A 12,962-nucleotide genomic window follows, 5' to 3' on the forward strand; every position below is an offset into this window, starting at 1 on the left:
CTCTCTCCCCCACTCTCCATCTCTCTCCCTCACTCTCCATCTCTCTCCCCATCTCCATCTCTCTCCCCCCACTCTCCATCTACCCCCCTCCACCTCTCCCACGTTCCATCTCCCTCACTCTGCATCTCTCCCCCACTCTCCATCTCTCTCCCCCCACTCTCCATCTCTCCTCCCCACTCTCCATCACTCTCCCCCACTCTGCATCTCTCCCCCCATTCTCCATCTCTCTCCCCCCACTCTCCATCTCTCTCCTCCCCACTCTCCATCACTCTCCCCCACTCTGCATCTCTCCCCCCATTCTCCATCTTTCTCCCTGCTCTCCATCTCTCTCCCCCACTCCGCCCATCTCTCGCCCACCCCATCTCTCTCCCCCCACTCCATCCCCCACCTTCCATCCCTCTCCCCCACTCTCCATCCATCTTCCCCCACTCTCCATCTCTCCCCCACCCCATCTCTCTCCCCCACTCTCCATCTCTCTCCTCCCACTCTCCATCTCTCTCCCCACTCTCCATCTCTCTCCCCCACTCTCCATCTCCCCCCTCCACCTCTCCCACGCTCCATCTCCTTCACTCTGCATCTCTCCCCCATTCTCCATCTCTCTCTCCTCACTCCATCCACCACCCTCCATCCCTCTCTCCCACTCTCCATCCCTCTCCTCCACTCTCCTCTCTCTCTCCCCCCCACTTTCCATCTCTCTCCCCCACTCTCCCCCAATCCTCTATCCCTCCCCCACTCTCCATCTCTCACCATCTCTATCCCTCCCGCCCACTCTCCATCTCTCCCCCACCCCAACTCTCTCCCCCACTCTCCAACTCTCCCCCACCCCAACGCTCTCCCCCACTCTCCAGCTCTACCCCACCCCATCTCTCTCCCCCACTCCATCCACCACCCTCCATCCCTCTCCCCCACTCTCCATCCCTCTCTCCCTCACTCTCCATCTCTCCCCCACCCATCTCTCTCCCCCTCTCTCCATCTCTCTCCTCCCCACTCTCCATCACTCTCCCTCACTCTGCATCTCTCCCCCCACTCTCCATCTCTCTCCCCCCACTCTCCATCTCTCTTCCCCCACTCTCCATCTCTCCCCCACCCCATCTCTCTCCCCCACTCTCCACTCTCTCCCCCCACTCTCCATCTCTCTTCCCCCACTCTCCATCTCTCCCCCCCACTCTCCATCTCCCTCCCCCCACTCTCCCTCCCCTCCTCCATCTCTCACCCCACTCTCCATCTCTCCCCCCACTCTCCATCTCTGCCCCCACTCTCCATCACTCTCCCTCACACTGCATCTCTCTCCCCCACTCTCCCCAATCCTCTATCCCTCCCCCCACTCTCCCTCTCCCCAATCCTCTATCCCTCCTCCCACTCTCCATGTCTCCCCCACCCCATCTCTCTCCCCCACTCTCCATCTCTCTCCTCCCCACTCTCCATCACTCTCCCTCACACTGCATCTCTCCCCCCACTCTCCATCTCTCTCCCCCACTCTCCCCAATCCTCTATCCCTCCCCCCACTCTCCATCTCTCTCCCCCCACTCTCCATTTCTCTCCCCACTCTGCACATCCCCCACCCTCCACCTCTCCCACGCTCCTTCTCCCTCGCTCGGCATCTATCCCCCCACTCTCCATCTCTCTGCCCCCACCATCCCCCACCATCCATCCCTCTCCCCCGCTCTCCATCTCTCCCCCACTCTCCATCTCTCCCCCCCACTCTCCATCTCCCTCCCCCCACTCTCCATCTCCCCCCTCCATCTCTCCCCCCACTCTCCATCTTTTTCTCCCACTCTCCATCTCTCCCCCACCCCATCTCTCTCCCCCTCTCTCCATCTCTCTCCGCCCACTCCATCTCTCTCCTCCCCACTCTCCATCACTCTCCCCCCACTCTCCATCTCTCCCCCATTCTCCCTCTCCCCCACTCTCCATCTCTCTCCCCACTCTCCATCTCTCTCCCCTCTCCCCCCACTCTCCCTCTCGCCCACCCCATCTCTCTCCCCCACTCCATGCCCCACTCTCCATCCCTCTCCCTCCACTTTCCATCTCTCCCCCACCCCCTCTGTCCCCCACTCCCCATCCCTCTCCCTCCACTTTCCAACTCTCCCCCACCCCCTCTCTCCCCCACTCTCCATCTCTCTCCCTCACTCTCCATCTCTCTCCCCATCTCCATCTCTCTCCCCCCACTCTCCATCTACCCCCCTCCACCTCTCCCACGTTCCATCTCCCTCACTCTGCATCTCTCCCCCACTCTCCATCTCTCTCCCCCCACTCTCCATCTCTCCTCCCCACTCTCCATCACTCTCCCCCACTCTGCATCTCTCCCCCCATTCTCCATCTCTCTCCCCCCACTCTCCATCTCTCTCCCCCACTCTCCATCTCTCTCCTCCCCACTCTCCATCACTCTCCCCCACTCTGCATCTCTCCCCCCATTCTCCATCTTTCTCCCTGCTCTCCATCTCTCTCCCCCACTCCGCCCATCTCTCGCCCACCCCATCTCTCTCCCCCCACTCCATCCCCCAACTTCCATCCCTCTCCCCCACTCTCCATCCATCTTCCCCCACTCTCCATCTCTCCCCCACCCCATCTCTCTCCCCCACTCTCCATCTCTCTCCTCCCACTCTCCATCTCTCTCCCCACTCTCCATCTCTCTCCCCCACTCTCCATCTCTCCCCCACCCCATCCCTCTCCCCCACTCTCCATCCCTCTCTCCCCCACTCTCCATCTCTACCGCCCCATCTCTCTCCCCACTCTCCATCTCTCCCCCCCATCTCTCTCCCCCACTCTCCATCTCTCACCCCCCACTCTCCCTCTCCCACCACTCTCCATTTCTCTCCCTCACTCTCCATCTCTCTCCCCACTCTCCATCCGTCTCCCCACTATCCATCTCTCCCCCACTCTCCATCTCTCTCCCCCCACTCTCCATCTCTCTCCACCCCACTCTCCATCTCTCCCCCCACTCTCCATCTCTCCCCCCACTCTCCATCTCCCCCCTCCATCTCTGCCCCCACTCTCCATCTCTCCCCCACCCCATCTCTCTCCCCCACTCTCCATCTCTCTCCCCCACCCCATCTCTCTCCCCCACTCCATCTCTCTCCCCCACTCTCCATCTCTCTCCTTCCCACTCTCCTTCACTCTCCCTCACTCTGCATCTCTCCCCCCACTCTCCATCTCTCTCCCCCACTCTCCCCAATCCTCTATCCCTCCCCCCACTCTTCCTCTCCCCAATCCTCTATCCCTCCTCCCACTCTCCATCTCTCCCCCACCCCCTCTCTCCCTCACTCTGCATCTCTCCCCCCACTCTCCGTCTCTCTCCCCCCACTCCATCCCCCACACTCCATCCCTCTCCCCCACTCTCCATCTCTCTCCTCCCCACTCTCCATCACTCTCCCTCACTCTGCATTTCTCCCCCACTCTCCATCTCTCTCCCCCCACTCTCCATCTCTCGCCCACCCCATCTCTCTCCCCCCACTCCTCCTCCACCCTCCATCCCTCTCCCCCACTCTCCATCTCTCCCCCACCCCATCTCTCTCCCCCCACTCAATCCCCCACCCGCCATACCTCCCCCCACTCTCCATCACCCTCCCCCACTCTTCATCTCTCCCCCCAAACTCCATCTCTCTCCCCCACTCCATCTCTCCCCCACCCTCCATCCCTCTCCCCCACTCTCCATCCCTCTCCGCCCATCTGTCTCACCCACTCTCCCCCTCATCCAACTCTCCATCTCTCCCCCCACTCTCCATCGCTCCCCCCACTCTCCATCTCTCTCCCCACTCTCCATCTCTCACCCCACTCTCCATCTCTCCCCCACTCTCCATCTCTCCCCTCACCCCACTCTCCATCTCTCTTCCCCCACTCTCCATCTCTCCCCCACCCCATCTGTCTCCCCCACTCTCCATCTCTCTCCCCCCACTCTCCATCTCTCTTCCCCCACTCTCCATCTCTCTCCCACCCCATCTCTCTCCCCCACTCTCCACTCTCTCCCCCCACTCTCCATCTCTCTTCCCCCACTCTCCATCTCTCCCCCACCCCATCCCTCTCCCCCACTCTCCATCCCTCTCTCCCCCACTCTCCATCTCTCCCCCCCCACTCTCCCTCTCCCACCACTCTCCATTTCTCTCCCTCACTCTCCATCTCTCTCCCCACTCTCCATCTCTCTCCCCCCACTCTCCCTCTCCCACCACTCTCCATTTCTCTCCCTCACTCTCCATCTCTCTCCCCCACTCTCCCCCTCACCCAACTCTCCATCTCTCCCCCCGCTCTCCATCTCTCCCCCACTCTCCATCTCTCTCCCCCCACTCTCCATCTCTCTCCCCCCACTCTCCATCCCTCTCCGCCCACTCTCCATCTGTCTCCCCCTCTCTCCCCCTCACCCAACTCTCCATCTCTCCCCCCGCTCTCCATCTCTCCCCCACTCTCCATCTCTCCCCCCACTCCATCTCTCCCCCACTCTCCATCTCTCCCCCCACTCTCCCCCTCACCCCACTCTCTATCTCTCTCCACACTCTCCATCTCTCCCCCCACTTTCCATCTCTCCCCACTCTCCATCTCTCTCTCCACTCTCTCCCCACCCCACTCTCCATCTCTCTCCACCCCACTCTCCATCTCTCTCCACCCCACTCTCCATCTCCCCCCTCCCTCTGCCCCCACTCTCCATCTCTTTCTCCCACTCTCCATCTCTCCCCCACCCCATCTCTCTCCCCCACTCCATCTCTCTCCCCCACTCTCCATCTCTCTCCTTCCAACTCTCCATCACTCTCCCTCACTCTGCATCTCTCCCCCCACTCTCCATCTCTCTCCCCCACTCTCCCCAATCCTCTATCCCTCCCCCCACTCTTCCTCTCCCCAATCCTCTATCCCTCCTCCCACTCTCCATCTCTCCCCCACCCCCTCTCTCCCTCACTCTGCATCTCTCCCCCCACTCTCCGTCTCTCTCCCCCCACTCCATCCCCCACACTCCATCCCTCTCCCCCACTCTCCATCTCTCTCCTCCCCACTCTCCATCACTCTCCCTCACTCTGCATTTCTCCCCCACTCTCCATCTCTCTCCCCCCACTCTCCATCTCTCGCCCACCCCATCTCTCTCCCCCCACTCCTCCTCCACCCTCCATCCCTCTCCCCCACTCTCCATCTCTCCCCCACCACATCTCTCTCCCCCCACTCAATCCCCCACCCTCCATACCTCCCCCCACTCTCCATCACCCTCCCCCACTCTTCATCTCTCCCCCCAAACTCCATCTCTCTCCCCCACTCCATCTCTCCCCCACCCTCCATCCCTCTCCCCCACTCTCCATCCCTCTCCGCCCATCTGTCTCACCCACTCTCCCCCTCATCCAACTCTCCATCTCTCTCCCCACTCTCCATCGCTCCCCCCACTCTCCATCTCTCTCCCCACTCTCCATCTCTCACCCCACTCTCCATCTCTCCCCCACTCTCCATCTCTCCCCCTCACCCCACTCTCCATCTCTCCCCCCACTTTCCATCTCTCCCCCTCCATCTCTCTCTCCCCACTCTCCATCTCTCTCCCCACTCTCCCCCCACACCACTCTCCATCTCTCTCCCCACTATCCCCCTCCCCCAGTCTCCCTCTCCTCCCCACTCTCCATCTCTCCCCCCACTCTCCATCTCTCTCCCCACTCTCCATCTCTCTCCCCCCACTCTCCATCTCTCTCCCCACTATCCCCCTCCCCCACTCTCCATCTCGCTTCACCCCACTCTCCATCTCTCTCCACCCCACTCTCCATCTCTCCCCCCCACTCTCCATCTCCCCCCTCCATCTCTGCCCCCACTCTCCATCTCTCTCCTCCCCACTCTCCATCACTTTCCCTCACACTGCATCTCTCTCCCCCACTCTCCCCAATCCTCTATCCCTCCCCCCACTCTCCATCTCTCCCCAATCCTCTATCCCTCCTCCCACTCTCCATCTCTCCCCCACCCCATCTCTCTCCCCCACTCTCCATCTCTCTCCTCCCCACTCTCCATCACTCTCCCTCACACTGCATTTCTCCCCCCACTCTCCATCTCTCTCCCCCACTCTCCCCAATCCACTATCCCTCCCCCCACTCTCCATCTCTCACCAATCCTCTATCCCTCCCCCCACTCTCCATCTCTCCCCCCACTCTCCCTCTCCCCCACTCTCCATCTCTCTCCCCCCACTCTCCCTCTCCCCCACTCTCCATTTCTCTCCCCACTGAACCTCCCCCACCCTCCACCGCTCCCACGCTCCATCTCCCTCACTCAGCATCTCTCCCCCCACTCCATCCCCCACCCTCCACACCTCTCCCCCACTCTCCTTCCCTCTTCCCCCACTCTCCATCTCTCCCCCACCCCATCTGTCTCCCCCACTCTCCATCTCTCTCCCCCACTCTCCCCAATACTCTATCCCTCCCCCACTCTCCATCTCTCCCCAATCCTCTATCCCTCCCCCCACTCTCCATCTCTCCCCCACCCCATCTCTCTCTCCCCACTCTCCATCTCTCTCCCCACTCTCTCCCCACCCCAGTCTCCATCTCTCTCCCCACTATCCCCCTCCTCCACTCTCCATCTCGCTCCACCCCACTCTCCATCTCTCTCCACCCCACTCTCCATCTCTCCCCCCACTCTCCATCTCTGCCCCCACTCTCCATCACTCTCCCTCACACTGCATCTCTCTCCCCCACTCTCCCCAATCCTCTATCCCTCCCCCCACTCTCCCTCTCCCCAATCCTCTATCCCTCCTCCCACTCTCCATGTCTCCCCCACCCCATCTCTCTCCCCCACTCTCCATCTCTCTCCTCCCCACTCTCCATCACTCTCCCTCACACTGCATCTCTCCCCCCACTCTCCATCTCTCTCCCCCACTCTCCCCAATCCTCTATCCCACCCCCCACTCTCCCTCTCACCAATCCTCTATCCCTCCCCCCACTCTCCATCTCTCCCCCCACTCTCCCTCTCCCCCACTTTCCATCTGTCGCCTCCCACTCTCCCGCTCCCCCACTCTCCATTTCTCTCCCCACTGAACCTCCCCCACCCTCCACCGCTCCCACGCTCCATCTCCCTCACTCAGCATCTCTCCCCCCACTCCATCCCCCACCCTCCACACCTCTCCCCCACTCTCCATCCCTCTTCCCCCACTCTCCATCTCTCCCCCACCCCATCTGTCTCCCCCACTCTCCCCAATACTCTATCCCTCCCCCCACTCTCCATCTCTCCTCAATCCTCTATCCCTCCCCCCATCTCTCCCCCACCCCATCTCTCTCTCCCCACTCTCCATCTCTCTCCCCACTCTCTCCCCACCCCAGTCTCCATCTCTCTCCCCACTCTCCATCTCCCCCCTCCATCTCTGCCCCCACTCTCCATCACTCTCCCTCACACTGCATCTCTCTCCCCCACTCTCCCCAATCCTCTATCCCTCCTCCCACTCTCCATGTCTCCCCCACGCCATCTCTCTCCCCCACTCTCCATCTCTCTCCTCCCCACTCTCCATCACTCTCCCTCACTCTGCATTTCTCCCCCACTCTCCATCTCTCTCCCCCACTCTCCATCTCTCGCCCACCCCATCTCTCTCCCCCCACTCTCCATCTCTCGCCCACCCCATCTCTCTCCCCCCACTCCTCCTCCACCCTCCATCCCTCTCCCCCACTCTCCATCTCTCCCCCACCCCATCTCTCTCCCCCCACTCAATCCCCCACCCTCCATACCTCCCCCACTCTCCATCACCCTCCCCCACTCTTCATCTCTCCCCCCAAACTCCATCTCTCTCCCCCACTCCATCTCTCCCCCACCCTCCATCCCTCTCCCCCACTCTCCATCCCTCTCCGCCCATCTGTCTCACCCACTCTCCCCCTCATCCAACTCTCCATCTCTCCCCCCACTCTCCATCGCTCCCCCCACTCTCCATCTCTCTCCCCACTCTCCATCTCTCACCCCACTCTCCATCTCTCCCCCACTCTCCATCTCTCCCCCCACTTTCCATCTCTCCCCACTCCATCTCTCTCTCCCCACTCTCCATCTCTCTCCCCACTCTCCCCCCACACCACTCTCCATCTCTCTCCCCACTATCCCCCTCCCACACTCTCCCTCTCCTCCCCACTCTCCATCTCTCCCCCCACTCTCCATCTCTCTCCCCACTATCCCCCTCCCCCACTCTCCAGCTCTCCCCCCACTCTCCATCTCTCTCCCCACTATCCCCCTCCCCCACTCTCCATCTCGCTTCACCCCACTCTCCATCTCTCCCCCCCACTCTCCATCTCCCCCCTCCATCTCTGCCCCCACTCTCCATCACTCTCCCTCACACTGCATCTCTCTCCCCCACTCTCCCCAATCCTCTATCCCTCCCCCCCACTCTCCCTCTCCCCAATCCTCTATCCCTCCTCCCACTCTCCATGTCTCCCCCACCCCATCTCTCTCCCCCACTCTCCATCTCTCTCCTCACCACTCTCCATCACTCTCCCTCACACTGCATCTCTCCCCCCACTCTCCATCTCTCTCCCCCACTCTCTTCAATCCTCTATCCCTCCCCCCACTCTCCATCTCTCTCCTCCCCACTCTCCATCACTCTCCCTCACACTGCATCTCTCCCCCCACTCTCCATCTCTCTCCTCCCCACTCTCCATCACTCTCCCTCACTCTGCATCTCTCCCCAACTCTCCATCTCTCCCCCCGCTCTCCATCTCTCCCCAACCCATCTCTCTCCCCCCACTCAATCCCCCACCCTCCATACCTCTCCCCCACTCTCCATCCCTCTTCCCCCACTCTCCATCTCTCCCCCACCCCATCTGTCTCCCCCACTCTCCATCTCTCTCCCCCACTCTCCATTTCTCTCCCCACTCTGCACCTCCCCCACCCTCCACCTCTCCCACGCTCCTTCTCCCTCGCTCGGCATCTATCCCCCCACTCTCCATCTCTCTCCCCCCACTCTCCATCTCCCCCCTCCTTCTCTGCCCCCACTCTCCATCTCTCCCCCACCCCATCTCTCTCCCCCTCTCCATCTCTCTCCTACCCACTCTCCATCACTCTCCCTCACTCAGCATCTCTCCCCCACTCTCCATCCCGCTTCCCCCACTCTCCATCTCTCCCCCCACTCTCCATCTCCCCCCTCCATCTCTGCCACCACTCTCCATCTCTCTCCCTCACACTGCATCTCTCTCCCCCACTCTCCCCAATCCTCTATCCCTCCCCCCACTCTCCCTCTCCCCAATCCTCTATCCCTCCTCCCACTCTCCATGTCTCCCCCACCCCATCTCTCTCCCCCACTCTCCATCTCTCTCCTCCCCACTCTCCATCACTCTCCCTCACTCTGCATTTCTCCCCCACTCTCCATTTCTCTCCCCCCACTCTCCATCTCTAGCCCACCCCATCTTTCTCCCCCCACTCCTCCTCCACCCTCCATCCCTCTCCCCCACTCTCCATCTCTCCCCCACCCCATCTCTCTCCCCCCACTCAATCCCCCACCCTCCATACCTCCCCCCACTCTCCATCACCCTCCCCCACTCCATCTCTCCCCCCAAACTCCATCTCTCTCCCCCCACTCCATCTCTCCCCCACCCTCCATCCCTCTCCCCCACTCTCCATCCCTCTCCGCCCATCTGTCTCACCCACTCTCCCCCTCATCCAACTCTCCATCTCTCCCCCCACTCTCCATCGCTCCCCCCACTCTCCATCTCTCTCCCCACTCTCCATCTCTCACCCCACTCTCCATCTCTCCCCCACTCTCCATCTCTCCCCCTCACCCCACTCTCCATCTCTCTCCACACTCTCCATCTCTCCCCCCACTTTCCATCTCTCCCCACTCCATCTCTCTCTCCCCACTCTCCATCTCTCTCCCCACTCTCCCCCCACACCACTCTCCATCTCTCTCCCCACTATCCCCCTCCCACACTCTCCCTCTCCTCCCCACTCTCCATCTCTCCCCCCACTCTCCATCTCTCTCCCCACTATCCCCCTCCCCCACTCTCCATCTCTCCCCCCACTCTCCATCTCTCTCCCCACTATCCCCCTCCCCCACTCTCCATCTCGCTTCACCCCACTCTCCATCTCTCTCCACCCCACTCTCCATCTCTCCCCCCCACTCTCCATCTCCCCCCTCCATCTCTGCCCCCACTCTCCATCTCTCTCCTCCCCACTCTCCATCACTCTCCCTCACACTGCATCTCTCCCCAACTCTCCATCTCTCCCCCCACTCTCCATCTCTCCCCAACCCATCTCTCTCCCCCCACTCAATCCCCCACCCTCCATACCTCTCCCCCACTCTCCATCCCTCTTCCCCCACTCTCCATCTCTCCCCCACCCCATCTGTCTCCCCCACTCTCCATCTCTCTCCCCCCACTCTCCCCCCCACTCTCCATTTCTCTCCCCACTCTGCACCTCCCCCACCCTCCACCTCTCCCACGCTCCTTCTCCCTCGCTCGGCATCTATCCCCCCACTCTCCATCTCTCTCCCCCCACTCTCCATCTCCCCCCTCCTTCTCTGCCCCCACTCTCCATCTCTCCCCCACCCCATCTCTCTCCCCCTCTCCATCTCTCTCCTCCCCACTCTCCATCTCTCTCCCCCCACCATCCCCCACCATCCATCCCTCTCCCCCACTCTCCTCCCTCTCCCCCCACTCTCCATCTCTCCCCACTATCCCTCTCCCCCGCTCTCCATCTCTCCCCCACTCTCCATCTCTCCCCCCCACTCTCCATCTCCCTCCCCCCACTCTCCATCTCCCCCCTCCATCTCTCCCCCCACTCTCCATCTTTTTCTCCCACTCTCCCTCTCCCCCACCCCATCTCTCTCCCCCACTCCATCTCTCTCCTCCCCACTCTCCATCACTCTCCCCCCACTCTCCATCTCTCCCCCACTCTCCCTCTCCCCCCACTCTCCATCTCTCTCCCCACTCTCCATCTCTCTCCCCTCTCCCCCCACTCTCCCTCTCGCCCACCCCATCTCTCTCCCCCACTCCATGCCCCACTCTCCATCCCTCTCCCTCCACTTTCCATCTCTCCCCCACCTCCTCTCTCCCCCACTCCCCATCCCTCTCCCTCCACTTTCCATCTCTCCCCCACCCCCTCTCTCCCCCACTCTCCATCTCTCTCCCTCACTCTCCATCTCTCTCCCCCATCTCCATCTCTCTCCCCCCACTCTCCTTCTCCCCCCTCCACCTCTCCCACGTTCCCTCCCTCACTCTGCATCTCTCCCCCACTCTCCATCTCTCTTCCCCCACTCTCCATCTCTCCTCCCCACTCTCCATCACTCTCCCCCACTCTGCATCTCTCCCCCCATTCTCCATCTCTCTCCCCCCACTCTCCATCTCTCTCCTCCCCACTCTCCATCACTCTCCCCCACTCTGCATCTCTCCCCCCATTCTCCATCTCTCTCCCTGCTCTCCATCTCTCTCCCACACACCGCCCATCTCTCGCCCACCCCATCTCTCTCCCCCCACTCCATCCCCCAACTTCCATCCCTCTCCCCCACTCTCCATCCCTCTTCCCCCACTCTCCATCTCTCCCCCACCCCATCTCTCTCCCCCACTCTCCATCTCTCTCCTCCCACTCTCCATCTCTCTCCCCACTCTCCATCTCTCTCCCCCACTCTCCATCTCCCCCCTCCACCTCTCCCACGCTCCATCTCCTTCACTCTGCATCTCTCCCCCATTCTCCATCTCTCTCTCCTCACTCCATCCACCACCCTCCATCCCTCTCTCCCACTCTCCATCCCTCTCCTCCCACTCTCTCTCTCTCCCCCCCACTTTCCATCTCTCTCCCCCACTCTCCCCCAATCCTCTATCCCTCCCCCCACTCTCCATCTCTCACCAATCCTCTATCCCTCCGCCCACTCTCCATCTCTCCCCACCCCAACTCTCTCCCCCACTGTCCATCTCTCCCCCACCTCAACGCTCTCCCCCACTCTCCATCTCTCCCCCACCCCATCTCTCTCCCCCTCTCTCCATCTCTCTCCTCCCCACTCTCCATCACTCTCCCTCACTCTGCATCTCTCCCCCCACTCTCCATCTCTCTCCCCCCACTCTCCATCACTCCCCCACTCTGCATCTCTCCCCCACCCCATCTCACTCCCCCTCTCCATCTCTCTCCTCACCACTCTCCATCACTCTCCCTCACTCTGCATCTCTCCCCCACTCTCCATCCCTCTTCCCCCACTCTCCATCTCTCCCCCACCCCATCTGTCTCCCCCACTCTCCATCTCTCTCCCCCCACTCTCCCCCCCCACTCTCCATTTCTCTCCCCACTCTGCACCTCCCCCACCCTCCACCTCTCCCACGCTCCTTCTCCCTCGCTCGGCATCTATCCCCCCACTCTCCATCACTCTCCCTGCTCTCCATCTCTCTCCCCCACTCCGCCCATCTCTCGCCCACCCCATCTCTCTCCCCCCACTCCATCCCCCACCTTCCATCCCTCTCCCCCACTCTCCATCCCTCTTCCCCCACTCTCCATCTCTCCCCCACCCCATCTCTCTCCCCCACTCTCCATCTCTCTCCTCCCACTCTCCATCTCTCTCCCCACTCTCCATCTCTCTCCCCCACTCTCCATATGTCTCTCCTCACTCCATCCACCACCCTCCATCCCTCTCTCCCACTCTCCATCTCTCTCCCCCCACTCTCCATCTACCCCCCTCCACCTCTCCCACGCTCCATCTCCTTCACTCTGCATCTCTCCCCCCACTCTCCATCTCTCCCCCATTCTCCATCTCTCTCTCCTCACTCCATCCACCACCCTCCATCCCTCTCTCCCACTCTCCATCTCTCTCCCCCAACTCTCCATCTACCCCCCTCCTCCTCTCCCATGCTCCATCTCCCTCACTCTGCATCTCTCCCCCCACTCTCCATCTCTCCCCCACCCCTCTCTCCCCACTCTCCATCTCTCTCCCTCACTCTCCATATGTCTCCTCCCCACTCTCCATCACTCTCCCCCACTCCATCTCTCTCCCCCCCACTTTCCATCTCTCTCCCCCACTCTCCCCAATCCTCTATCTCTCCCCCCACTCTCCATCTCTGCCCCACCCC

The 12,962-nt window shown here is 61.6% G+C and overlaps 1 protein-coding gene across 1 annotated transcript; it reads right to left on the reverse strand.

The window, feature by feature from the left end:
* Positions 1 to 972: 972 nt before the first annotated feature.
* Positions 973 to 12,720, reverse strand: LOC132387952 (uncharacterized). Its single transcript, XM_059960267.1, has 2 exons — positions 12,557 to 12,720; positions 973 to 2,206 (listed from the first exon to the last, which is right to left on the reverse strand). Exons 1-2 carry the CDS (start codon positions 12,718 to 12,720, stop codon positions 1,435 to 1,437), a joined length of 936 nt encoding a protein of 311 aa, XP_059816250.1. The 3' UTR covers positions 973 to 1,434.
* Positions 12,721 to 12,962: the final 242 nt, after the last annotated feature.

The sequence above is a fragment of the Hypanus sabinus genome, unplaced genomic scaffold, assembly GCF_030144855.1.
Source record: "Hypanus sabinus isolate sHypSab1 unplaced genomic scaffold, sHypSab1.hap1 scaffold_2413, whole genome shotgun sequence".
Taxonomy (NCBI): domain Eukaryota; kingdom Metazoa; phylum Chordata; class Chondrichthyes; order Myliobatiformes; family Dasyatidae; genus Hypanus; species Hypanus sabinus.

Bases quoted from the DNA above. Each gene is read 5' to 3' on its own strand.
- LOC132387952 (XM_059960267.1), bottom strand. From the start codon at position 12,720: ATGGAGAGTTGGGGGAGAGAGATGGAGAGTGGGAGAGAGGGATGGAGG. The intron at 2,207-12,556 runs GTGGGGGGAGAG...AGAGTGAGGGAG, and splicing joins TGGAGGGGGGTAGATGGAGA to ATGGAACGTGGGAGAGGTGG.